The 27891-nt window shown below is 47.0% G+C and overlaps 1 protein-coding gene across 8 annotated transcripts in view; it reads right to left on the reverse strand.

Moving 5' to 3' along the window:
• MSRA (methionine sulfoxide reductase A) overlaps positions 1 to 27891 on the reverse strand; it is a 460936-nt gene that overhangs the window by 215664 nt on the left and 217381 nt on the right. For all 8 annotated transcript variants that reach the window (XM_040348095.1, XM_040348093.1, XM_040348094.1 and 5 more), the window contains one exon: positions 19171 to 19239. In XM_040348095.1, the coding sequence (XP_040204029.1) occupies positions 19171 to 19239 (69 nt within the window). The remainder of the gene's footprint in view (positions 1 to 19170; positions 19240 to 27891) is intronic.

Raw genomic sequence — 27891 nt, forward strand, 5'->3', positions numbered from 1 at the left:
CTGGAAATGAGGAGGAGGAAACCTTAGGAAATCTAATTTGTAGCCTGTGGCCACGGAAGACCGTACCCACTCGTCGGGAATGCTGGCTTCCCAAATCTCTGAAAAGAGTCGCAGCCTTCCCCCCACCTTCGTGGGTGGGGGCGCCCCTTCATAAGGCTGGCTTGGGGGCTGGTTTTGCTGGTTTGCGAAACCACTGCCTTTTGCCTCTAACAGCCTGTCCTTGTGATTTGCTGTTGAAGCCGAAGTTTGCTTTTGCAGGAGGCCGTCGATACTGCTTGGCATTAGAGGGCCCCTGCCCAGGGGAATACTGTCGTTTAAACGCAGGCCCCTGAACCTTCTTCTTAGTTGGCAAGAGAGTACTCTTGCCGTTTGAAATGGTCTGAATGTATTTATCTAGGTCTTCTCCGAAGAGTCGTCCTCCATGGAAGGGGAACCCTACCAGGAGCTTCTTGCATGGGGGCTCAGCCTCCCAGCTTTTTAACCATAAGAGTCTTCTCATATGGATAAGGGATAACGATAAACGTGACGCTTGCTGGATAGAATCCTTGATTGCGTCTACCGTAAAACATATGGCCTTAGGGACATCCGAAAATTCTTCTGCCTGCTGGGCAGGAATAAGTTTAAGCATCTGCTTAAATTGATCCGATAATGCTTGAGCGACCCCAATCGCAGCCACAGCTGGCTGTACTACTGCCCCTGCAGTAGTGAAGGAGTTCTTAAGTAGTGCTTCCAAGCGCTTATCAACTGGATCCTTGAACACCTGTATGTTTTCTACAGGGCATGTTAACGATTTGTTAACACATGAGATGGCTGCGTCCACTGCAGGAGTAGCCCATCTTTTGGAAAAATTTTCTTCCATAGGATATAGGACAGAGAACTTCTTAGGTGGTAAGAAGATCTTATCTGGCTTGTTCCAATCTTGGAACAAAACTCCCTCTAATAGAGGATGGATCGGAAACACAGCATTGCTTTGAGGCGCCCTCAGTGAGCCCAAAGCTGAAACCGTCGATACCTGGAGATCTGGTACTGGCAAGTTGAATGCCCTATGGACCAAGTCCGACAATCCTTGAATCCACCAGCTCTCCCTCAGGGAGACTGCCCCAGACTCCTCTGTATCCGGATCTTCGATCCCTGAACCTACTTGGTCCTTGTCCAAGAGGTCGTCCAATTCCCCTGAGGAAAGGACCTCCTCTTCTGAGGGTCCGCGCTCGGGCGACGGAGATCTATTCCGCTTACTGCCCCGCATAGCTGCGGCTATCATTTTACCCATGCTTTTCTGCATCTCTTTTAAAGAGGTGAGTAATACCTCCTCCGTGACCATCTTAGGGTTGGACTGACCCGCGTCAGCTCCAGCCCCAGATCCCGATGGCCCCAAGGCTCCCTGTGGGGAAAGCAGCGGCATAGCATTGTCCGAGACCTCAGACTCTCTGGGGGAATCCCCACCTCTTGTACCCTTGTTTTTTGATGCCATGGTACAATACCGAGGTACACCTGCTACTTATTGGTACCTGGGACTTATAAATAGTTAAATGCCCAAACACCTGTTTGGGGGATAAAAAATGCTTCCTCTCCCCTAGATGACACTTTTTTTTTTTTTTTTTTTTCAAAAAAAATCTTTTTTTTTTTTTTTTTTTTCAAATCTAGGAAAGAAAAAACATTCTGTCCCCCTGAGTAGTATTGCAAGAAAAACTATGAGATGGAAAAGAAACAGCCTATTTCTAGGCTTGAAAACAGTCTTTCTGAAGACTGCAATATTCTTTCTGGCCACTGTGTGTCCTCGGCGCCCCGTGCTTGCCGTTCTGGTCTTTCCTCCTCAGTTCCAAAGTATTGAATGAGCTATATGGAACAAACAAGGAAGGGCCGCCCCTTCCTTAAGCCACTGACCCGCCCTTCCCCCCCAGCAATCTCAAACAGGAAATGCCCCTCCCGACAGGGGGGGGGTGGGGTTGGGAGGAAGGGACCTCTCTGCTCCAGAGGTCGGCGTTTTGCCTGCTTTGCAGGCCGTGAGGAGGAAGACTGAATGGAGCATCGCCTGGAGGCTTGCAGGTAAGCACAGCTCTCTGACACACACATATACTTTTATATCACACAGGCCCCACTCAATGCTTTTCCAACACTACAAGGGAGGTCACATCTTATGGGGAATAATACATATAGAGCCATCCTATCTTTATGATATGTGACTAGTTTGCCAGATGCAGTGCATAACTTTAGGCATGTCCCCTGTGACCCCCCAGAAAAAACCTGCTAAGAACCAAGTTCCGCAAGTTTTCCCCTCACTTACCTGCTCCATGCCGCAGGACTTTGCCAAGCAAGAGGCCCAATCTTCCCCCATCTCGGTGGGGATGTCTAGACCTTCAGGCCCTGGGTTCCTATGAAGGATCCACTGTCCTGGGCCCATATAGCACTCTGGCAACAGAAACATTAGGCACCCAAAGGTTTCTAAGTTCTGGGCCCAGGGTCCAGCTCTCTAAAAAGAAAAGCATTATGGGCTATACCCCAAGGGTTTGGGGTCCGGTTACTGACCACTTTAGCGCTGAGGCTTTTTTGGACAGAACCGGTTAGCTCACCTAATCCCAAGGATGTGGAGGCAAGCTAAACCATGACTAACACCTAAGACACTGGCGGAAAAACTGAGGTACTCCTCCTATGGGAGGGGGTTATATAGGGAGGGGCATTTCCTGTTTGAGATTGCCAGTGTCTACACCTGAAGGTACTCCATATAACCCATATAGTAATGAATGCCGCTCTGTGTCCCGTGATGTACGATAAAGAAATAACAATGGATTGGCCACTGCAGGCAACAGCTTCTCTTTCCTCTGAATCCAGTTTTTATCACTCAGCTTTACCATAACATCATGCCAAACTGGACCTTGTTCCTAAAGCCTAAACATCATTTATGATTAGGAACAAGGTCGAGCTTGGCATGATGTTATAGTATCACTCAGCCTAAAGCCCCGTACACACGGGACGAATGTCGGGCAACATCGGCCGGTTCATTAAAGGGGTTGTAAACCTTCGTGTTTTTTCACCTTAATGTATCCTATGCATTAAGGTGAAAAAACACCTTGCATTGGCGGCCCCCCAGACCCCACGTTTTACTTACCCGTGCCCTGAATTTCCGTGGGCGTGATCCCGCGTCGCCCGTCTCCATGGCTCTTCATTGGACAGATTGATAGCAGTGCAGCCATTGGCTCCCGTTGCTGTCAATCAAATCCAATGATGCGGGCGTCGGGGGCAAGTCATACACTCGGCGGGTATGGACGCCGAGTGTATGAGACGGGAGCGCCCCCGCAAGGTAACCCCCTAGCAGGGCCGATCCTAGGCAGGGTGCACAGGGTGCTTTGCATCCAGGTGCCTGCAGAGGTGGGGGCGCCGAAGTCTCAGAGTTCTCCCCTCCCTTCTTCTCTCCTTGTTTGTGTCTGTCCAGAACTAGTGTTCTGAGCATAGGTGTGTGTCCGTCCAGAACTGATGTGTCTCTGACCATCTCCTGTACTATGTCTGTAGTTTCTGACCATCTCCTGTACTATGTCTGCAGTCTCTGACCATCTCCTGTACTATGTCGGCAGTCTCTGACCATCTCCTGTACTATGTCTGTAGTTTCTGACCATCTCCTGTACTATGTCTGCAGTCTCTGACCATCTCCTGTACTATGTCGGCAGTCTCTGACCATCTCCTGTACTATGTCGGCAGTCTCTGACCATCTCCTGTACTATGTCTGCAGTCTCTGACCATCTCCTGTACTATGTCGGCAGTCTCTGATCCTCTCCTGTACTAAGTCTCCAGTCTCTGACCATCTCCTGTACCATGTCTGCAGTCTCTGACTGTCTCCTGTACTATGTCTGTGGTCTCTGACCATCTCCTGCATCATGTCTGCCGTCTCTGACCATCTCCTGTATCATGTATGTAGTATGTCTGGGGGCTCTTTCTAACAGACTCTCTAACAGAAGCACTCTCTGTGTCCATCACAGAGGCCCCCCTCCAGGTCCCAATAAAGTACTCTGCTTCTCTTCCTGTATTTTGTTTATTGTTAAGAGATCATGTAAGGATCTCAGGGTAATGAAGATTTCGTGGGGAAGCATCTCTGCGGTTGAGTCATTGCCATAGAAACTTTTGTAAAGGGGAGGGGTTAGTAAAATGACCACGCCCATGTGGGGGGGCACCAGAAATATTTATGCACCCAGGCACCTGTGACCCTAGGATCGGCCCTGCCCCCTAGGGAGAGAGCTTCCCAGAGGGGGTTATTTATTGCGGGGAGGAGCCGAGAGAGCCGCCGTGGGACCCCAGAACAGGAGGATCGTGACCACTCTGTGCAAAACGAACTGCACAGTGGAGGTAAGTATGACATGTTTGTTATTTTTTATTTTTTTTAAAGTGAACCTTTAGTGTCACTTTAAATACCGGCCGACATTCGGACCGTGTGTAAGGTGGCTGGCTGGCTTCTGTCAGACGAGCATGCTGGAAAACTAGCGCTGACCGGAGTGTACTGGCAGGGTTAAAAAACCTTCTGTGTTCAGCACCCCCCCCTGGCACCAATGATGGGGGCACTATTCCTCCCACTAGCACCAATTATTGGGGGCACTATTTCTCCCACTGGAACCAATGATGGGGGCACTATTCCTCCCACTGACACCAACGATGGGGGCACTATGCCTCCCACTGGCACCAATGATGGGGGCACTAATCCTCCCACTGGCACCAATGATGGGGGCACTATTCCTCCCACTGGCACCAATGAGGGGGGCACTATTCCTCCCACTGGCACCAATGATGGGGGCACTATTCCTCCCACTGGCACCAATGAGGGGGGGCACTATTCCTCCCACTGGCACCAATGATGAGGGCACTATTCCTCCCACTGGCACCAATGATGGGGGCACTCTTCTTCTTACTGGCACCAATGATGGGGGCACTATGCCTCCCACTGGCACCAATGATGGGGGCACTATTCCTCCCACTGGCACCAATGATGGGGGCACTATTCCTCCCACTGGCACCAATGAGGGGGGCACTATTCCTCCCACTGGCACCAAAGATGGGGGCACTATTCCTCCCACTGGCACCAATGATGGGGGCACTCTTCTTCTTACTGGCACCAATGATGGGGGCACTATGCCTCCCACTGGCACCAATGATGGGGGCACTATTCCTCCCACTGGCACCAATGGTGTAACACTATTCCTTCCCCGCTTAACCACAGGGGTGCTGTGTAATTTTCTACTCCAACTGACCACAGTCTGGCCCTCCTAAAATCCCGAAGAACAGTAAACTGGCCCTTTGTTTAAAAAGTTTAGAGACCCCCTGATTTGGCTTGAAAATGAGGCCTTCGGTTAACATTATACCTCCAACAAATACTTCAAACGCTCTACAGTTTGCGTTCAAAGTTTCATTTTAACTCATACGTAACTAAATATGCAACCTGGCTATAAAATAAGTGAATACAGAATGGCATTGATAGGTCAGCTCGAAGTAGTCTGCTGCTTTGATGTCTATTAAGAAGTCAACAGAAAAGTTTTTAGGTCCTCAAATAAAGAGTTTGTGGGGGTGTAAGATAAAATGAACCCTCTGTGTGAAGAATGAACGTGCGCAGGGATTAACAACGGGGCCAATGGGAGAATAATATAAATACTTCTGTGCCACTTGTTCCTGTAAAGCACAATGGAGAGCGACCGCGTTTGCCCATACGCCGTCCCCACCTGTCTGGAGAGCGTCCATTGTGTGACAATGGCACTAATAGGAAATCTACAGACAGCACGGCTCAGCAGACACAAAGAGCACGAGGTAAAGTTGTACTGTAAACACACTTGTGTCACAAAGCCGCTATGTCTAGTGGATGAACTTTGTGAATTTGAAAAGGAGACTGACTTTCAAAAGGGTCGCCCATTTACATTTCATGGTGTTGAATAATGAGTTTTGAAGCAAATGGAAATGAACTCTTAAAACTAAGCTAGAAAACCATGTATCGAAGGAACATCACAAAAATGAACTTTTTTCAAACTTAAGTAGCCAAACACAACTTGGTATCGTAGTTTTGCAATGTCTTGTGACTGGGAGAGGGAGGGGCACTGGGAGCAAATGTGCTGACAAAGAACATAAAGAGAAGAGGGAGCAGAGAGATGGCCAAGTCCAAGCATGTCCAAAGTCCGGCCTGCGGGCCAATCACGGCCCGTGGTCTGGTTTTGAACGGCCCGCCTGGTTATCTAAACATATATATCTTTTGTGGCCCCCGACGATCTCCCAGCGCCAGGGCCACAAAAGATATTTATGCTGGCTGCCTCGGAGGGAGGAGGCGGGATGAGTGCCGTGCATACAGGAGGAGTATTTCCTGTTTACACGGCAGCCTCTGTAATAGGAACTCCCGTCTCCGGCGCTGCCATTGGACGACAGTTCTTTCCCCCAAAGAGGTGACACTTTCTCTTAAAGAGGCCACTGTGTAAACAGAAGATTCTCCTGTAGGATATCTTTGGCGCTCGTCCTGCCTCCTCCATGTCCACTCCAAGGTTGCACTGATGGCAATGGTAAGCGCATTCCTGGCAATAGTGGGTGCTGCATTCCTGGCAATGGTGGGTGCTGCATTTCTGGCAATGGTGGGTGCTGCATTCCTGGCAATAGTGAGTGCATTCCTGGCAATGGTGGGTGCTGCATTCCTGGCAATGGTGTGTGCTGCATTTCTGGCATTGGTGAGTGCATTCCTGGTAATCATGGGTGCTACATTCCTGGCAATGGTGAGTGCATTCCTGGCAATAGTGGGTGCTGCATTCCTGGCAATGGTGGGGATGCATTCCTGGCAACAGTGAGTGCATTCCTGGCAACGGTGGGTGCTGCATTCCTGGCAACGGTGGGTGCTGCATTCCTGGCAATGATGGGTGCTGCATTCCTGGCAATGATGGGTTCTGCATTCTTGGCAATGGTAGGTGCTGCATTCCTGGCAATGGTGGGTGCTGCCCTTCTGAAAATGGTGGGCGCATTCCTGGCAATGCTGGGTGTTGCATTACTAACAATGGTGGTTGCTGCATTACTACCAATGGTGGGTGCTGCATTCCTGGCAATTGGGGATGTGCAGATGGGCACTGACCCTTATTTTGCTTCACAGTTATTTTTTTGCCACCAAGGCAGGAGAATTCTTGTTGGACAGTGTATTTAGTGCTCGAACAAACACACTTAGGCCCCATACACACGAGAGGATTTATCCGCGAATACGGTCCAGCGGACCGTTTCCGCGGATAAATCCTCTCAAGGATTTCGGCGGATTTTCATGCGATGGAGTGTACACACCATCGCATTGAAATCCGCGCCGAAATCCTCTGGCGATGACGTGTCGCGCCCTCGCCGCGATTATGACGCGGCGACGTGCGCGACGCTGTCATATAAGGAATTCCACGCATGCGGGGGATCCCTTCGGACGGATGGATCCGGTGAGTCTATACAGACCAGCGGATCCATCCGTTGGGATGGACTCCAGCAGATGGATATGTTCTGCATGTCAGCGAATATTCGATCTGCTGGAATCCATCCCAGGGGAGAAGTATCCGCGGAAACAGATCCGCTGGAGTGTACACACCATAGGATCTATCCGCTGAAACCCATTTGCTGGGATTTATCTGCGGATGGATTCTATGGTGTGTACGGGGCCTTAGACCAAATTTTAATGGTTCAAAGAATTTCAGGCAAAATGGTCGGCCCTCACGCATGTTCACTTCATCAAATTTGAAAAAAGTTTGGACACCCCTGGCCTAGTCAGTCTAGGGCTGCAGTTGAACTGTCCAATCAGCAGGTTGGGGTAGAGAGTAAGGAGGAGCTCAGGAATGTTTGGATCCAAGTCCGAAGGCATTCCCAGTGGAGTCCCCCCTTACATCAGGCATTCCCATTGGAGTCCCCCCTAGCCCCCTTACATCATCAGGTACTGACCTATAAAAGTACAGAGTGGAGTCAGTGGACATTGGAGGAGCCGGCCGGGTCACAGACAGACATCAGCGGGGCGGGAGGTGGGCGGTGCCGCAACTCAATTCCTATTGGCAGCCACACTGCCTCCTCTCGTTTTTGGGCTACAAGAAAATGGCTGCCAGCGGAGACAATGTCTCCGTCCGACCGTGGACCTCTAGCGGCGGCGCCAAAAAATCGCGGGGCCCCGAGTAATTACTCGGGGCCCTACGCAGCCTGCACACACCTCTCTCCGTTCTTCAGCTCCTGTGACCGATCGCGGGACACCAGCGGCGATCGTGTCCGCGGGTCCCGTGGCCACGGAGCTTCGGACCAGGTCGCGTGCGCACGCGACCCACAGCTGGGCTCTTAAAGGCGACGTACATGTACGTGCCTGTGCCCAGCCGTGCCATTATGCCGACGTATATCGGTGTTAATCGGTCCTTAAGTGGTTAAGAGGACCTGTCATGCTAAAAGGAATAAAAGTGACCCAATTTTTTTTTTAAATAGTGTCAAAATAAATAAAATAAAGTAAAATAAATAAGATTTTTTTTTTTAAAGAGCCCTGTCCCGAGGAGCTCGCACGCAGAAGCGAACGCATACTGCATTTGTTGGCGTATAAGACTACCTTTTACACTTAAAAAAAAACGGCCAAAAAGCAGGGGGCGTCTTATACGCCAGGTCAGCTGCTCGGATGCCTGCTGGGTGTGCGGTAATACTGTGTGTAGCTTTGGCTACATACAGTATATACCAATTAGCCAATCCCGGTGAGCGATGTATTCAAATTACATAATTAAATAATACACCGGCAAATACGGTAAGTGAGCAGCGCCCGCATATGAAAACGGTGTTCAAACCACACATGTGAGGTATCGCCACAATCGTTGGAGCGAGAGCAATAATTCTAGCCCTGGACCTCCTCTGTAACTCAAAACATGCAACCTGTAAAAATGTTAAAATGTCGCCTATGGAGATTTTTATGGGTAAAAGTTTGTCGCCATTCCACGAGCGAGTGCATTTTTGAAGCGCGACATGTTGGGTATCAATTTACTCGGTGTAGCATTATCTTTCACAATATTAAAAAAAAAATTGGGCTAACTTTACTTTTTTTCATTAAAAAATGTTTTTTCAAAAAAAGGGCGCAAATACGGGGTGACAAAAAGTATTGCAACCACCGCCATTTTATCCTCTAGGGTGTTAGAAAAATATATATATATAGGCCCGGATTCACAAAGCACTTGCGCCAACGTATCTCGAGATACGCCGCGTAAGTGCAAATATGCGCCGTCGTATCTGTGCGCCGGACTCAGAAACTAAGATACGCCTGAAAATAGGCTTCATCCGACCGACTTAACTTGCCTACGCCGGCATAGAGTGGGCGCATATTTACACTGGACGCATTTGGCGCTCCCATTGATTTTCTATTCACATATGCAAATGAGGGAGATACGCCGATTCACGAACATACGTCCGTCCGACGCAGTGCGCGTAAAGTCATACGTCCGACGTAAAGTTATGCCCCATAAAGGAGGTGTAACTCAGCAGCATCCATGTAAAGGGCTGCACCAGGGAACACAAGCCGACGTATTTTACGATGTTTACGTAGGACGTGAATATGACTAGGCATAGGTTACGTTCACGCCGTAGGCAGTGATCCGACGTATCTTAGGCAGTTGTTCCGACGTGATTGTGAGCATGCGCACTGAGATGCGCCCACGGGACGGCGCATGCGCAGTTGGCGATACGTATCTGTCTGGCGCTCGGCCCATCATTTGCATGGGGTCACGCCTCATTAGCATGGCTCACGCCGACTTCCACTTACGCCGACATACGCCTTGGAAACCCAGCGCAGATTTGGAAGCACTGGCTTTGTGAATTCAGTACTTGCCTCTCTGCGCTGCGTCAGCGTAGCGTAAAGAAGATACGCTACGGCAGCATAAATATGCGCCAGTGTCTGTGAATCCGGGCCAATATGTTTGGGGGTCTAAATGATTTTTTATTTTTTTTTGTATAAAGTTTGTTTATTAGATACAGTCACAATTTTACAAACATGGCACAATATGCGCTCAATTGTAAATACATTTTTTTTTAACTTGTAAACACCAAATCTCAGAAAGAGGCTTGATTCTTAAGTGGTTAAAGAGTGACATGTTAGGTATCTATTTACTTAGCGTATTATCATCTTTTATATTTTGGGTATTATATTGTGTTTGTGTGCACTAAAATCCATTAAAGTGTATATTTTCCAAATACATGTTTGTGGATTCTATGTACTGTAATTTCCTAGCAAATTTTTTTTAGATTTTTATATGTAGGTGGGAAATGTCAGAATTGGCTTGGGCAGCTTGGGAATTCAATGGGGCACCTCTGGCATAAGGTTTGCCCGCTCACTACTATTATATTTATTCCATGCACACATACTGTACGTACTGTATACTATATATATATATTATATACGTGTGCCTCTCTGTAGTTCAGGATTATAAATGGCGGTGTGTTTTGTTAGCACACACAATTATTACGATAAGTGGAGAAAGATTGAGATTTATGGCGACATAACAACTGGCGCTGTGAGCGGCGAGAGTAATTTCAGGTTGCCAGACGTCGGGCGTGCTTATTTCGCCTGTATAAACGCCTCCCCGCCACTCTTCTCTGGGGAGAGATTTAACAGGACAATGGAAACAAATGACATTTATTTTAACATATTTTAAACTTCTTTTCAGTGCCGGAGACAGAACTTCATTTCAGAGCCGCCGCATTTGTCAGGCAAATCCGCACAGCTTTAGAAAATAAAAAAAAACGCATACTGCTGAGGGGTGTGGCAATGTTTTCTGCATCTGAAATGTTTCTTTGTGACCACCACCCAAGTCTTCTGGCTCCTGCTGCCTGAACTCTGCCCTAATTAGATGCCCGAACCTTAACCACTTGACCACTGGGCACGTAAACCCCCTTAATAACCAGACCAATTTTCAGCTTTCGGTGCTCTCACAATTTGAATGACAATTACTCAGTCATACAACACTGTACCCAAATGAAATTTTTGTCCTTTTTTTCACACACATAGAGCTTTCTTTTGGTGGTATTTAATCACCGTTGGGTTTTTTATTTTTTGCGCTATAAAAGAAAAAAGACTGAAAATTCTGTAAAAAAAAATAATTTTTCTTTGTTTCTGTTATAAAATTTGGCAAATTTAGTATTTTTTCTTAATTTTTTTGCATAAATGTGAAAGATGAAGTTACGCCGAGTAAATAGATACCCAACATGTCACCCTTCAAAATTGCACACGCTCGTGGAATGGCGCCAAACTTCGCTACTTAAAAATCCCCATAGACGACGTTGCAGGGTATTGCGGAGTATTGTGGGGTATTGCGGAGTATTGTGGGGTATTGCGGAGTATTGTGGGGTATTGCAGGGTATTGCAGGGTATTGCGGGGTATTGCGGGGTATTGCGGAGTATTGCGGGGTATTGTGGGGTATTGCGGAGTATTGCGGGGTATTGCGGAGTATTGCGGGGTATTGCGGAGTATTGCGGGGTATTGTGGGGCATTGCGGAGTATTGCGGGGCATTGCGGAGTATTGCGGGCATTGCAGAGTATTTTGGGGTATTGCAGAGTATTTTGGGGTATTGCACAGTGTGGGGGCATTGCAGAGTGTGGGGGCATTGCAGAGTATTTTGGGGTATTGCACAGTGTGGGGGCATTGCACAGTGTGGGGGCATTGCAGAGTATGGGGGCATTGCAGAGTATGGCTGGTACTGCAGAGTATTGCACAGGGAATGATGGATGGCTGGATCTGTGACTGCATGTGTCACAGATCCAGCCCGCAGCAGCAGCAGCAGCTTCTGCTGCTTCCGCTCTCTCCCCTCTCCTCTCTCACACTGTACCGTTCGGTACAGAGAGGAGAGGGAGGAACCGGCGTCATCACATGACGCTGGTTTGTTTACTAGTGATCGCTCCGTCATTGGACGGAGCGATCACGTGGTAAATCGCCGCTATCAGCGGCTATTTACCGTGATCCGTGATCAGTCGGGTCCGGAGGACCCGGCGGTCACGGAGACTCCCGTGTGCGCGCCCCACAGGGAGGACGTACATTGACGCCCTCCCAGAGTTAAGCAACCGCCTTGTAGACATATTTCGTCTATAGGGCGGTTGCTAACTGGTTAAATTAAAGCTCAAAAAAAGAATTAGAACCGGAAATTTACTGCTGTGTCCTTACTGGAAGCCCCACCGAAGCCTCACCGAAGCCCCACCGAAGCCTCACCAAAGCCCCATCGAAGCTCTACCAAAGCCCCACTGAAGCTCCACCAAAGCCCCACCGAAGCCTCATCGAAGCACCAAGCAAAAGTAGGTGTAAACAGGACTGTAAGCTAACCATTTTATTTAGTGACAGGAGCTAGCATTTAGAGAGCTTTAAGCAAGTGTAAATGAGTCAGAGTCAATGGCCCAGATTCACAGACATAGGCACACATTTATTCCGCCGTAGCATATCTCCTGTACGCTACGCCGACGCAGCGCAGAGAGGCAAGCATGGAATTCACAAAGCACTTGCTCCCAAAACTGTGCTAGGTTTCCTAGGCGTAAGCCGGCGTAGGTGGAAGTGGGCGTGAGTCATGCAAATGGGGCGTGACCCCATGCAAATGATGGGCCGAGCACCAGACAGATATGTATTATGAACGGCGCATGCGCCGTCCCGTGGACGCATCCCAGTGCGCATGCTCACAAATACGTCGGAACAACTGCCTGAGGTACACCGGATCATTGCCTACGGCGTGAACGTAACCTACGCCCAGCCATATTCACGTCCAACGTAAACTACGTAAAATATGTTGGCTTGTGTTCCCTGGTGCAGCCCTTTGCATGGATGCTGCTGAGTTACACCTCCTTTATGGGGCTTAACTTTACGCCGGACGTACGACTTACGCGCACATCGCGTAGCCTGCGTTGGGCGCACGTACGATCGTAAATCGCCGTATCTCCCTCATTTGCATACTTGAATAGAAAATCAATGGGAGCGCCAAATGCGTCCAGCGTAAACATGCGCCCACTCTACGCCGGCGTAGGCAAGTTACGCCGGTGGAATGAAGCCTGTTTTTAGGCGTATCTTAGTTTTGTGGGCCCGGCGCACAGATACGACGGCGCATATTTGCACTTACACGGCGTATCTGGAGATACGCCGGCTCCAGTGCTTTGTGAATCCGGGCCAATGTGAACTTATGTCGGGAATACACTAAGACACATTCTCTTCTTTGAGAGTCAGCAGTCAACACTTTGTACAGCTACTGGCTTTCAATCCCGACTGTCACTGACTATCAAGTCTTTACTGCTGTGTCCCTACTGGAAACATTTCTTCTTATGTCCTGTCTTGGTGATCCTAGGAATGAAAGGAACAGTCCCCAACAAGAACTTTGAAGGAAATATTTGTACGCCCAATATGTACGAAGCAGAAGAAGCACCACCTCAATGGTTAAACAACCCAAAACATATTTTGAGCCAATGTGGACCTGTGTTGGGCATACATCTTCTTCATTGAGAGCCAGCAGTCAACACTTTGCATGGTTACTGGCTTTCAATCCCGACGGCTACTGACTGTCAAATCTTTACTGCGGTGTCCCTAATGGAAACTTTTCATCTCAAGGCCTGTCTTAGTGATACGTCAGGGAATAAAAAAAAAAGGGGCTTTGGTGGAGCATGGCTGGGGCTTCAGTGAGGTTTCGGTGGGGCTTCAGGTGAGCTTTGCCACAGACTTCTAAGGAGGTTTGAAGATGCTTTGATGCACCACTGAAGCTACATGGGGTATCATTTTTGAAAGCCGAAGCAAAGCAAAGCAAAAGCAGGTGTATTCCCGACCGAAAGTTCACATTGACTTGGGCTCATTTTCTTGCTTCGGCTTCAACAAGGCTTCAACAAGGCTTCAGGCAGGCTTTGTTAAAGCTCTTGAAACGCTATTCAAAGCTTCTGTCACAAAATAAAATGGTTAGCTTACAGTCCTGTTTACACCTTGCTTTTGCTTTGCTTTGGCTTTGCTTCAAAAATGATACCTGATGTAGCTTCAGTGGTGCTTCAAAGCGTCTTCAAAGCCTCCATAGAAGTCTATGGCAAAGCTCGCTTGAAGCCCCACTGAAGCCTCATGGAAGCCCCACAAAGCCTCACCGAAGCCCCATCTTTCTATGGCGAAACCCCACTGAAGCCCCACCAAAGCCCTACCGAAGCACCAAGCAAAAGCAGGTGTGAACAGGACTGTAAGCTAGCCATTTTATTTAGTGACAGGTGCTTTGACTAGCGTTCAGAGAGCTTTAACAAAGCCTGTCCGAAGCCTTGTTGAAACCGAAGCAAGTGTAAATGTGAATGTAAAGTCAATGTGAACTTGTGTCGGGAATACTCTAAGAAACATCCTCTTCTTTGAGAGTCAGCAGTCAATACTTTGTGGGAATAAAGGGAAAGGTCCCCAACAAGAGCTTTGAAGGAAATATTATGTAAGCCTCAATATGTAGGAGGCAGAAGGAGCGCCACCCCAAGGATCAAAGAGTCAAAAGTTTTACTGTCAAGTCTTTACTGCTGTGTCCCTACTGGAAACATTTCTTCTTATGTCTTGTCCTGGTGATCCTGGGAATAAAAGGAAAGGTCCCCAACAAGAAAATAGAAGGAATTATACATAAGCTTAAATATGTAGGAAGCAGAAGGAGCGCCACCCCTATGGTCAAAGAGTCCAAAAAGTTTTTTTTTTGAGCCAATGAGCCACTGGGGCCCTGTATCAGGGGTATTCTTATGCCGCGTACACATGGTGGGAATTCCCGATGGAAAAAGTCGACGCATGCTCGGAAGCATTGAATTTCATTTTTCTCGGCTCATCGTAGTGTTGTACGGCACGTGTTCTTGATGGTCAAAATTTGGTGTGACCGTGTGTATGCAAGCTTGAGCGGAATTCCGTCGGAAGAACCATCCGTTTTTTTCCAAACGAAAATCCGATCGCTTGTACGCAGCATAAGAAACATTCTCTTCTTTGAGAGCCAGCAGCCAAACTTTTTTGGCAGCTACTGGCTTTCAATCTCACCTGTCAAATCTTTACTGCTGTGTCCCTAATGGAAACATATCTTCTTAGGACTTATTCTGGTGATGCACCTCAGCTGACGTGTATAAATCTTTACCTATCCACATACTGTCCAGCACAAGATTATCTGAGGTACTCTGAATAGTTAGTGTGACCAAGCATCCAGAAAGACAGAAACAGTACAGTATACTCTCCACAAGCTCCACCGTTTTGGTTGCTTGATCCCTTGATGGTCTTCTTGCAACTCACCAGATTTCCAAATCCCCAACTTTCCTGAGTGAGTGAGTGAGTGAGTGAGAGACTTGTAAAGCGCAACACATGCGAACTGAATCGCCTCTGGGCGCTGTATCCATTTCATGGGTAAGGAACCCCTTGACCTCAGAAGCGATGGGTTTTAATCTTTCTCCTGAAGGCCAAGTGGTCCGACTCCAGTCGGATGGTGGTTGGTAGTGCATTCCTGAACAAACTAATACGAGGGTGTTTAATCCCCTTTTTCTTCTTCTCTTCTTCTGTATTTCTGGAAAATCTCTGAATCTCTTTGCAGAAAAAAGTTATGGTTTTGCTCAGCTCCTAATGTGACCACTCATCCTATTTGTTTCTATGGCTGTGGGCATGTGCATGACTCAAGCCATAGGAAGAAACAGGTCAAGGGGCGCACATGAGCAGTGGGAGCTGGACACAGTGTAGGATGCTAGGCAAATTTAGTTTTTGGCTCCTTCTGTAGTCAAGGGGTGATTGTTTGTTCTGGTCTGTTTATGATTTCACAGGCTGGGAATTTGATTACTTTCCTCTGCCCCTGGAAGAAGTTTCCAGAGCGTAGGGATGGAGATTCAAATGGTCAGCCTGAGTATTTATCATGCCCTAGTCAATCCCTGTAGAGGAGTGTCTAGAAAGTGACTTGGGAAGGGATACATAGTCAGGAACCCTGGAAAGATTGTTCTTTCCTTGGCAGGGAGGGTTCCAAGCTTCTAGGATTGCTGTCCTATGAGGAAGCTGTGAACTGAGTTGATTTTCTTTGATGTCTCAGCTGTGGCAGAACTGGAGACCTGAAGTGGTCTTCTGAGGAGTTGACTGTGGGATTTCACCATACGGAGATCTGATCTAGATACAGTCAGGTCCATAAATATTGGGACATCGACACAATTCTAATCTTTTTGGCTCTATACACCACCACAATGGATTTGAAATGAAACAAACAAGATGTAGACTTTCAGCTTTAATTTGAGGGCATTTACATCCAAATCAGGTGAACAGTGTAGGGATTACAACAGTTTGTATATGTGCCTCCCATTTTTTAAAGGGACCAAAAGTAATGGGACAATTGGCTGCTCAGCTGTTCCATGGCCAGGTGTGTATTATTCCCTCATTATCCCATTTACAAGGAACAGATAAAAGGTCCAGAGTTCATTTCAAGTGTGCTATTTGCATTTGGAAATTAAACAAACAAAATATGCTTTAACTGCAGACGTTCAGCTTTAATTTGAGGGTATTTACATCCAAATCAGGTGAATGGTGTAGGAATTACAACAGTTTGTATATGTGCCTCCCACTTTTTAAGGGACCAAAAGTAATGGGACATATTAACAATCATAAATCAAACTTTCACTTTTTAAAGCGGATGTGCCATGGGAACAAAATATTAAAAGTCAGCAGCTACAAATACTGCAGCTGCTGACTTTTAATATTAGGACACTTACCTGTCCTGGAGTCCAGCGCCGATCGCAGCAGAGCACGAGCGATCGCTCGTCACTCTGCTGCTCCCCCCGCCATCCACGCTGAGGGAACCAGGAAGTGAAACGCTGCGGCTTCACTGCCCGGTTCCCTACGGCGCATGCGCGAGTCGCGCTGCGCCCGCCGATTGGCTCACACGCTGTGTGCTGGGAGCCGAGTGTTCCCAGCACACAACGGGCGACAGACGGGATGTGACGGAATGCCCGTCTTTCGCCCGTAGCGTGTGGCCGGAAGTGGGTGCAAATACCTGTCTTTAGACAGGTGTCTGCACCCCCCTCCCCCCTGAAAGGTCTCAAATGTGACACCGGAGGGGGGGAGGGTTCCGATCAGCGGGACTCCACTTTAGGGTGGAGGACCGCTTTAATACTTGGTTGCCAATCCTTTGCAGTCAATTACAGCCTGAAGTCTGGAATGCATAGACATCACCAGACGCTTGGTTTCATCCCTAGTAATGCTCTGCCAGGCCTCTACTGCAACTGTCTTCAGTTCCTGCTGGTTCTTGGGGCATTTTCCCTTCCGTTTTGTCTTCAGCAAGTGAAATGCTCAATCGGATTCAGGTCAGGTGATTGACTTGGCCATTGCATAACATTCCACTTCTTTCCCTTGAAAAACTCTTTGGTTGCTTTCGCAGTATGCTTCAGGTCATTGTCCATCTGCACTGTGAAGCGCCGTCCAATGAGTTCTGAAGCATTTGGCTGAATATGAGCCGATAATAATATTGCCCGAAACACTTCAGAATTCATCCTGCTGCTTTTATCAGCAGTCACATCATCAATAAATACAAGAGAACCAGTTCCATTGGCAGCCATACATGCCCACGCCATGACACTACCACCACCATGCTTCACTGATGAGGTGGTATGCTTTGGATCATGAGCAGTTCCTTTCCTTCTCCATACTCTTCTCTTCCCATCACTCTGGTACAAGTTGATCTTGGTCTCATCTGTCCATAGGATGTTGTTCCATAACTGTGAAGGCTTTTTTAGATGTTGTTTGGCAAACTCTAATCTGGCCTTCCTGTTTTTGAGGCTCACCAATGGTTTACATCTTGTGGTGAACCCTCTGTATTCACTCTGGTGAAGTCTTCTCTTGATTGTTGACTTTGACACACATACACCTACCACCTGGAGAGTGTTCTTGATCTGGCTAACTGTTGTGAAGGGTGTTTTCTTCACCAGGGAAAGAATTCTTCGGTCATCCTCCACAGTTGTTTTCCATGGTCTTCCGGGTCATTTGGTGTTGCCGAGCTCAACGGTACGTTCTTTCTTTTTAAGGATGTTACAAACAGTTGATTTGGCCACACCTAATGTTTTTGCTATCTCTCTGGTGGGTTTGTTTTGTTTTTTCAGCCTAATGATGGCTTGCTTCGCTCAAAGTGACAGCTCTTTGGATCTCATATTGAGAGTGGACAGCAATAGATTCCAAATGCAAATAGCATACTTGAAATGAACTCTGGACCTTTTATCTGCTCCTTGTAAATGGGATGATGAGGGAATAACACACACACCATGGAACAGCTGAGCAGCCAATTGTCCCATTACTTTTGGTCCCTTAAAAAACTGGGAGGCACATATACAAACGGTTGTAATTCCTACACTGTTCACCTAAATTGGATGTAAATACCCTCAAATTCAAGCTGAAAGTCTACATCTTGTTCGTTTCATTTCAAATCCATTGTGGTGGTGTATAGAGCCAAAAAGATTAGAATTGTGTCGGTGTCCCAATATTTATGGACCTGACTTAAGCAGACTGTTTGCAGAGGAAGCTGACATGTGTGCAACTGTCCATGGGACTTGTGAGTAATGATCCAGAGTTGATTTATGGTGATTGTGTGCTTGTGGGATATAAGTGCCAGAGGTAGCTTGGACTGAGACGGCACTCATAGCAGGGTACTTTGTCCTCAGCAAAATCCTGGAGTGGGAAGCAAGATAAAACGATTTCCCTTTACTGTGCAAATGTTTTGGATTATCCCATGCCCTAACCCTTCTGCTGTGTGAAAGTTTTTGTGGTCATTGGGAAAAGTTCCCTTACCAATAGATAAAAAGATCATTGGTATCAGTGGGAACTTATCTGAGAGGCAAAAATTACTCATGCACAAGGAACCCCCATAGCAACCTTTGTAGGGACCCTAGTTAAGAAAGGCTGCTCTAGACTGAGTTACTGGAGCCAGTATCTATGGACTATTGCCTGTGGGGATGGGCAGCCTATGTATTATTTGGGAAGAATCAGCTATTGCCAACAGCCCCTACTGGGGTAGTGATACATACTCATGTTAAATACACATTGTACTGATATAAGGTATGCCAATTCTTTGTCATTTGCTCTTTCTATTATTTGATTGCGGTCATTGGATTAAGCATATTGAAGGGACAGCATTAGAGTTACCTTTTATCTCTATCACAAAGTTGCATTTATTATTTTAGAATAGATTTGATTGCTACAAAGTTTTTATAAATAATAAAAAAGACTCACCGAATATAGCCATTTGTGTCCCTTCTGGAAAAGGTTCGACTGTTGAATTGCCATTAACATGGTGTTTACCTGAAAAAGATAACATCAAATATAAGTCTCCACTATCACTTTGAATTATACTTCTACAACATGTTCAAACAATGCAAAAATAATAATCACATTTCTACTTTTGCTACATTAAAATAAAAAAATAAAATGTAAAATCAGGGAAAAAGTGAGTTTCTTTTAGATATATACTGTACCTAAATGTGTCTATTTATACCTGTATTCTCATTTTAGGTATCTACCAGAGACGAGCTTGGGTTCGGTCTTGGGTTCAGTCCCAACCAAGGAATGCTGAAATTGTAAGTTAGTTGTCATTGCTGGGCCAATGAGCTGTGGGTGGGAGGGATGCCCATGACATACACATGGGGGCAGGGATGCCCATGACATCATTGACTTAATAGGGGCAAGTGGCCATATTGGGTCAAAGTCATTATAATACTATGGCCATGTGGCCAAGTTAGGCCAATAATCAATGATGTCACAAGCATTCCCGCCCCTTTAAGTATGTCAGCTGCAGGGCAGGAAATCCCTTGCCAGAAGCTTATTGGCCCAGTCATGAAAGCTAACCAATCCCAAGCTCATACCTAGTATATACCTTATTTTAAAATCACCTAGGATCTTTGTGGTTAAGTTTCCCTATATAATTGTGTAGCAAAAACATCCTGATTCCAGAATATTGTGAGTGTGGCCTGACAAAAAAATGGTTTATAGACTTCCTTGCATGTTATTCAGGCTGAAAAGGACACAAGTCCATCTAGCTCAAGCAATAGAAAACAGAATACCTCCATATACAGAATCCTATACCAACGGCTAATACAGAAGAAGGCAAAACAAAACTATATAAAGCATGGTCCAATTTTGTCCACTTAGGCCTCGTATACACGACGGGACAGTCCGATGAAAACGGTCCGCCGGACCGTTTTCATCGGACATGTCCGCTGGGAGAATTTGGTCTGATGGCTGTACACACACCATCAGACCAAATACCCCGCGGACAGAATATGCGGTGACGTGACTATGCCGCCGTTGAGACGCCTCCACGTCCGAAAACCAGGAAGTAAAATGCTTCCACGCATGCGTCGAATCCATTCGGCGCATGCTGGGAGAATTCAGTCCGCTGGTTAAGCGTACTAACCAGCGGACATGTCGGACGGACAGGCTTCCAGCGGACAAGTTTCTTAGCATGCTAAGAAACTTTTGTCTGCTGGAAACCTGTCCGCTGGGCCGGAAAATTGTCCGGTCGGCCCTACACACGACCGAACATGTCCACGGAAACTGGTCCGCGGACCAGTTTCAGCGGACATGTTCGGTTGTGTGTACGAAGGCCTTATCCTTTCCACAGCCTCACCCTTCATTCTGTCCAGTAAGAGGAGAGGACCTGAGTCACAATCACCATTCCAATATATCCCAAACCTGGTTGTCATGGCTGGAGCCAAAGTCATAAGCCAAGGATAAATGTAGGGTAGGTACTAGTGATGACCCAAACACACCTGGGTTTGGCTCAAGTAGAGTTTGGCAAATATGAGTAAAGGTCGGTTGCCAAATCCCAACCCCACTGAAGTCAATGAGAACTAAATGTTAAAAATCTGATCTGGCCATCAAACAAATTGTATGGGGGGCTTGGCACTGCCCTGGTAAACATATACCAAAGCAAAAAAAATGTCTGAGCATGCAGCTCCATTCCTGAACACCAGGCTACATGCACTCAACATGGAGCAGATACTCCTGGCAAAGCACCATGTACCCATGTTGATTAGGACAAGGGCTCTTCCACACAACCCTGGCCCAGTGGTTGCGGGGGTCTGTGGGCAGGGGATCTAAAAATAAGGGGGTCCCCAGATACCGGCTCTCACCCACCGAATACACCTATCCATATACAAAGAAAAAAATGTAACCTAGAAAAAGATACACCCATAATGTTTTGACAAAAATAAAAATCCCTTGTTTTAAATCGAACACCCGAGCAGCTAAAGCTAAAAGGTGTGTCCCCATCATTTGATCTGAATCATTGGCTCATCTTTAGTAGACACACAGGTGTAGATCCACAAATTGGGTTTGATTTGGGAACACCTTCACCTTGTAGTGAAGGTGCCTAGGTAGAAGTCTCCAGAGCGTCAAGTGGGATGTACAATACATAGCTAGGGAGTGCCCTGCCCCTGCCATTGTAGAGTATATGAATACATTGGTGGGATCTACCTGGTGGATTTGGTCATGGAAAGCAGCAGAGGGACCAAAGCATGCAAAGATGTAAGCTTTGAGGGGCAAGCTTTTAGGAGCTTCTTAGCAAAGCAAGGGAGGAGGAGGGTGCATGACCAATGGGACAACTTGCATCTCTTTGACTTGAGATGTAGGACTTTGGCAAATCCCCTACTGGTATGGGCTGTTCCTTGACTTTGCTCTCATTCTCTGTTATTGATGCACAATGAATGTGCTGTCACCATTAGGTTGACAGAAAGGATGTACAGTAAGTATATATATATATATATATATATATATATATATATATATATATATATATATATATATATATATAAATCAACCATGTTTTAGTGAAAAGTTGGGAGACTTTTTGCTGTCTAGATCTTCCTCTCCTATCCTCAAGATGATAAGGTCTCCTGGAACTGAAACTTGTGCTGGGTGAGTCTCTTTTGGGGTCCACTGTCACAAGGCCTGAGGAAGGTATGGAACAGGCTACTTGGTCATGCTGGTAAAGACAGGCCATGGGTACTTCTATGTTGGCACTCAGGGAAGGTTCCCATATCTATAGAACCTTACTGGGACTAAAGGAACCAACCTATGCAAGGTAGGAAAGTATGGATCAAGCTACTTGGTGGTGCTGGTTAAGCCAGGCTATATGCACTTCTATACTGGCACTCAAGGTAGGTTTCAGTACCCAAAGAACCTTAGTGGGTCTAAGGGAGCTAACCGTTGCCAGGTAGGAAGGTATAAAACAGGCTACTTGGTCATGCTGTTAAAACCAGACCATGGGTGTTTCTATGTTGGCACTCAGGGAAGGTTCTAGTATCCACAGAACCTTAGTGGGTCTAAGGGAGCCAACTTATGCCAGGAAAGAATGAGTTAAAGCAGGGGTCTTAAACTGGTGGCCCTCCAGTTGTTGCAAAACTACAAGTCCCATCATGCTTGTAACTGTCAGCCTTGCAATGCATCATGGGACTTGTAGCTTCGCAACAGCTGGAGGGCCACCAGTTTGAGACCCCTGGGTTAAATAAAGAGTACAGATGATCCCCCACCACATGGCTGCACATGTAGAAGACATGCAACCCAGCACGCGGCTAGGCCGCGACACAACCCTAGTATGCAGTCTCTGCGCTGAACAGTAGCTTTTTTACACAGGTATTCTACTTCCTGTTAGATTCCGTTTATAACGGTTCATTACAGGGAGGTAATACATATTCACAAAGTAAAAATATCTCTTGGCTGCCAAGAGAACACACGGCTTCACTTAATATCCTCATTTTCTCCTAATGACTCCAGAGGAATTCTGATCATAAAGCAATATGGTTGTCACCGGGAATACCCAAAACATGCAAACCTCGTATTAATTAAACATTTTATGCAGAAAGGTTTAACAAGGTTACTGGCGCAGAGCCATTGATAATCATAATCACTCATTGGGTTCTGGCATAGAGAGCGGGCCTGCAGACAGCCGCTATAGGAAGCCCCTGTAGGGAAGTCTATACTCTAGTTCAGTGCAGCCTGCTGCCTCCCCTCCTGTGTGCTCTGCTCTTTGTTGCTGTCGTGAACAAAATACTTGCCGGCAATTAAAAATTCTGGGAAAAAACAGCGTGGGGGTCCCCCCCATCCATATCAGGCTTTTTTGGTCTGTTATGGAATTTAAGGGGAACCACATGCCAAAATGTAAAAAAAAAAAAAAATGGCTTGGAGTCCCCCTCAAAATCCATGCCAGACCCTTATTCAAGCATGCAGCTTGGCAAGCCAGAAAAGGATGGGGAAGAGTGTGCACCCCAAGCCCCCCCCCCCCCACTCCGGAACCATATCAGGCTACATGCCCTTAACTTGGGAAGGGGGGTGTGCTTATGGGGATGGGGTCTCTGGAGGGAGATGTGGGTCTCTTCAGGAGGCTGTACTGTAGGGACTTGGAGGCACTGTAGGACTCTGTTAGGTGGGGGGCACTATGGGGACTGGAGGCTTTTCATGGGGCTAGGGGGCACTATAGGGCCTGAGGGCTCTCAAGGGGTCAGATATCAATGTTGAAGGCACTTTGGCAGTGGTTCTCAACTCCTGTCCTCAGGACCCATTAACAGGCCATATTTTAACTGGTTCCTGACCGACTCCTGTAAATATACATCACCGCAAGCTCCGTGACCGTGCCCATGGGACCCGCGTACTCGATGTCCACAGATGTCCTGCAATCGGGACACAGAGCTGCAGAACGGGAGAGGCAAGTGTAAACAAGCATCTCCCGTTCTGTTTAGTGACACAGGGCCAGATTCTCGTCCAGCGGCGTATCTTTGCGGCGGCGTAACGTATCCGATTTACGCTACGCCTCCGCAACTTAGACAGGCAAGTGCTGTATTCTCAAAGCACTTCCTCCGTAAAATTGCGGCGGCGTAGCGTAAATCGGCCGGCGTAAGCCCGCCTAATTAAAATTTGGAACAGGGGGGCGTGTTTTATGTAAATGTACTGTGACCCGACGTGATTGACGTTTTTCACGAACGGCGCATGCGCCATCTGTGGAAATCTCCCAGTGTGCATTGCTCCTAATACGCCGCAAGGACGTATTGGTTTTGACGTGAACGTAAATTACGTCCAGCCCCATTCACGGACGAGTTACGCAAACGACGTGAAATTTTCAAATTTCGTTGCGGGAACGACAGCCATACTTAACATTGGTACGCCGCACTTACACCACCATATAGCAGGGGTAACTATACGCCGGGAAATGCCTAACGTAAACGGCATAACTTTACTGCGCCGGCCGGGCTTACGTTCGTGAATTCGCGTATCTAGCTGATTTATATATTTCGTCGCATAAATCAGCATACACGCCCCTAGCGGGCATCATAAATATGCAGTTACGATCTGACGGCGTAAGAGACTTACGCCTGTCGGATCTAACAGATATCTATGCGTAACTGATTCTAAGAATCAGGCGCATAGATACGACGGCAGTGACGTGTCACTCGTAGCTATGCCCCCTAACAGTTATAATCACTCCCTAGGACACACTTAACCCCTTCCCAGCCCCCTACTGGTTAACCCCTTCACTGCCAGTCACGTTTACACAGTAATCAGTGCATTTTTATAGCACTGATCGCTGTATAAATGTGAATGGTCCCAAAATAGCGTCAAAAGTGTCCGATGTGTCTGCCATAATGACGCAGTCACGATAAAAAATGCTGATCGCCGCCATAACACGTAAAAAAATAAATATATATATATATTAATAATAATGCCATAAAACTATCCCCTATTTTGTAGACGCTATAAGTTTTGCGCAAACCAATCAATAAACGCTTGTTGCAATTTTTTTTACCAAAAATATGTAGAAGAATACGCATCGGCCTAAACTGTGGAAAAAAAATGTTTTTTATATATTTTTTGGGGAATATTTATTATAGCAAAAAGTAAAAAATATAATTTTTTTTTCAAAATGGTCGCTCTATTTTTGTTTATAGCGCAAAAAATAAAAACCGGAGGGGTGATCAAATACCACCAAACGAAAGCTCTATTTGTGGGGGAAAAAAATATATTAATTTTTTTGGAAGCCACGTGCAATTGTCAGTTAAAATTACGCAATGCTGAATCGCAAAAAGCGCTCTGGTCTTTGGCCAGCCAAGTGATTAAGTATTACCTTGGGGATATGCAGATTAGAATACTGCAATCGCTGAGCAGCATTATATCACCTGTGATGTATTTCAGTGATCTTGCAAACCTGGCCTTTTAGTGGGTCCCGTGGACAGGAGTTTATATCCACTGCACTATGGGGAGATCAGTGGCGTATCTAAGGTATGGCAGGCATGGCAAGTGCCATGGGTGCCATATGAAGGGGGCGCTGATGAGTGGCTGGGCAGCAAGACACTTACCAGGGTCTGAGGGTCTCTTCTTCCCTCCTCCCGAGCATTGGCAGGATCTCCTATCCCTGCTGCATTCAGCCACAGCCCCCTCCTGTTCTCCCAGGCTCTCCCATTCCATCTGGTCGGATTGGCAGTGCACAAAGAAGAAGGAGGAACATCAGTTTCTCCCTCTCCTCTGTGAAAACTGAGGCCTTAAGTGATGAAGATGTCATCACTTCCAGTGTAGGTTCTGCATTTACCTGGCCTTGGAGGGCAGAGGAGGGATCATAGGTCTAATAAACCCCAGATTTCTCCATAAAGAAGATATGTCACTACTAAAGGTATCACAAGGGATGATAAATATCACTAGTTTGGTTAACTGTTTTGTTTTTTTAAGGTTATCTGAAAGATGGGTTTCAAATGTTTCGACAGGGGCGCAGTTTCAGTGCTTGCCATAGGCGCTATTTTCACTAGATACGCCTCTGGGGGAGATGGAGACTCTGCGAGGGGCTGGAGGGCACTCTATGGGCCTGAGGGTACTGTGGGAGGTTGAGAAAAATGGTGGACAACTATGGGAAGTTGAGAGGCACTACAGAAACTGGAAGGTACTGTAAGAGGTTAGGCCATCTGCAGGTGGCTGGAGGCCTAGGATTAGGGAGGCGGCGGCCTGGCAGTGGGCCGAAGCCTGCTGGTTGCCAGCCTATCTAAAGGAGCAGCGGGCAAAGGAGGGGGCACAGACATCAAATCATTTTAAGTACCTGGTTTCAGAGGTCAATTCACTAACACAATTACCACCTCCAGCTTCAGAAACCAAGACAATTACATTTAGCTAGATTCATGTAGCCCCGCGCAACTTTAAGGCGGCGTAGCGTATCGTATTTACGCTACGCCGCCTTAAGTCAGAGAGGCAAGTACTGTATTCTCAAAGTACTTGCCTAACTTACGGCGGCGTAGCGTAAATGCGGCGGGCGCAAGCGCGCCTAATTCAAAATAGGCTGAGGGGGCGTGTTTTATGATAATTTGCTTTGACCTGACGTGATTGACGTTTTTTTGGAACGGCGCATGCGCCGTCCTCCTACATTTCCCAGTGTGCATTGCGGCTAAGTACGCCGCACGGTCCTATTGATTTCGACGTGGACGTAAATGACGTAAATCCCTATTCACGGACGACTTATGCAAACAACGTAAAATTTTTGAATTTCAAAGCGGGAACGGCGGCCATACTTTAACATTGGCTACGCCACCTAGGGGGCATCTTTCTCTTTAGGCGGCCTATCTCTTACGGAAACGGCGTATCTGTACTGCGTCGGCCGGGCGTACGTTCGTGAATAGGCGTATCTAGTGATTTACATATTCTACGCCGACCGCAATGGAAGCGCCACCTAGCGGCCAGCCTAAATATTGCACCCTAGGATAGGACGGCGCAAGCTGTCGTATCTTAGATAGGTTTAAGTGTATCTCTGTTTGAGAATACACTTAAACTTAGGTCGGCGCAGATTCCGAGTTAGGTCGGCGTATCTACTGATACGCCGACCTAACTCTATGTGAATCTAGCTAAATGTATTTAGAGGTGGTAAGAGTTCCACCATTAGCAACGGCATAGAAGCTTTTGTTTGTTTCTTTCCTCTGTAAATATTTCACTTAAGCCGGTGTGAATAGACGGCTCTTCAATGTCACCGCAATAAGCGTTTTCTTTGTGCTTAGCATCCGTACAATCAAGCCGCTGGATGTTTGTGGCGTCACGCTGCTCCACTACGAATCAGGGCGCCATTGTCTGCCTCTACAGGTAGACTTAAATGCAGTCACCTACCTTTCCACATCATTAGCATGTGCGACACCCTCCGCTCAAAAATCAACCCTCAACGTTTTCACAGCCCATTAAACTGATTTTAATTGATTCTTTGTTCTTACATCTGTAAAACTGTCGAGATGGGAGCCAGCGAGACAATACCGCGTCCTTGCTTAGCTGCCCTTGAACAGCCGAATGCAGGGAGAGGAGATAAAAACAAAAGTTTGCTAATAGGACGGAGCAGGAGAAGAATGAAGAAACAATCAAAAGCAGAAATAATCAGGGTCGTTTATGAACGCGCAGATAAAAAAGGAGACAACAATGGATTCACAGGTGTCAGGATTTGCTGCATTGATATTTATTTTTCCACCTCCCCAGGTAAATGCGTGCCAACAACTAAATCATTACAGAATGCACAGAACAATACAGGAATGTATAGACCAGGGGGCAGATTCACATACAATTGCATGGGCGTATGTGAAATACGCTACGCCGCTGTAACTTACTTTTGGAAGCTTTGAATCCACAAAGAATTTGCGCCGTAAGTTATGGCGGCGTAGTGTATCTCTTGCGGCGTAACGGCGCCTAATTCAAATCGGCGAATAAGGGGGCGTGTTTCATTTAAATGAAGTGCGTCCCCGTGCCGAACGAACTGCGCATGCGCCGTCCCTAAATTTCCCGCCGTGCATTGCGCTAAATGACGTCGCAAGGACGTCATTGTTTTGACGTGGATGTAAATTATGTCCAGCCCGATTCACGGACGACTTACCCCAAAAAAAATATATATTTTCAAATTCGACACGGGAACGACGGCCATACTTAACATTGCGTACGCCACCAAATAGCAGC

The sequence above is a fragment of the Rana temporaria genome, chromosome 4, assembly GCF_905171775.1.
Source record: "Rana temporaria chromosome 4, aRanTem1.1, whole genome shotgun sequence".
In the NCBI taxonomy this organism is placed as follows: Eukaryota; Metazoa; Chordata; class Amphibia; order Anura; family Ranidae; genus Rana; species Rana temporaria.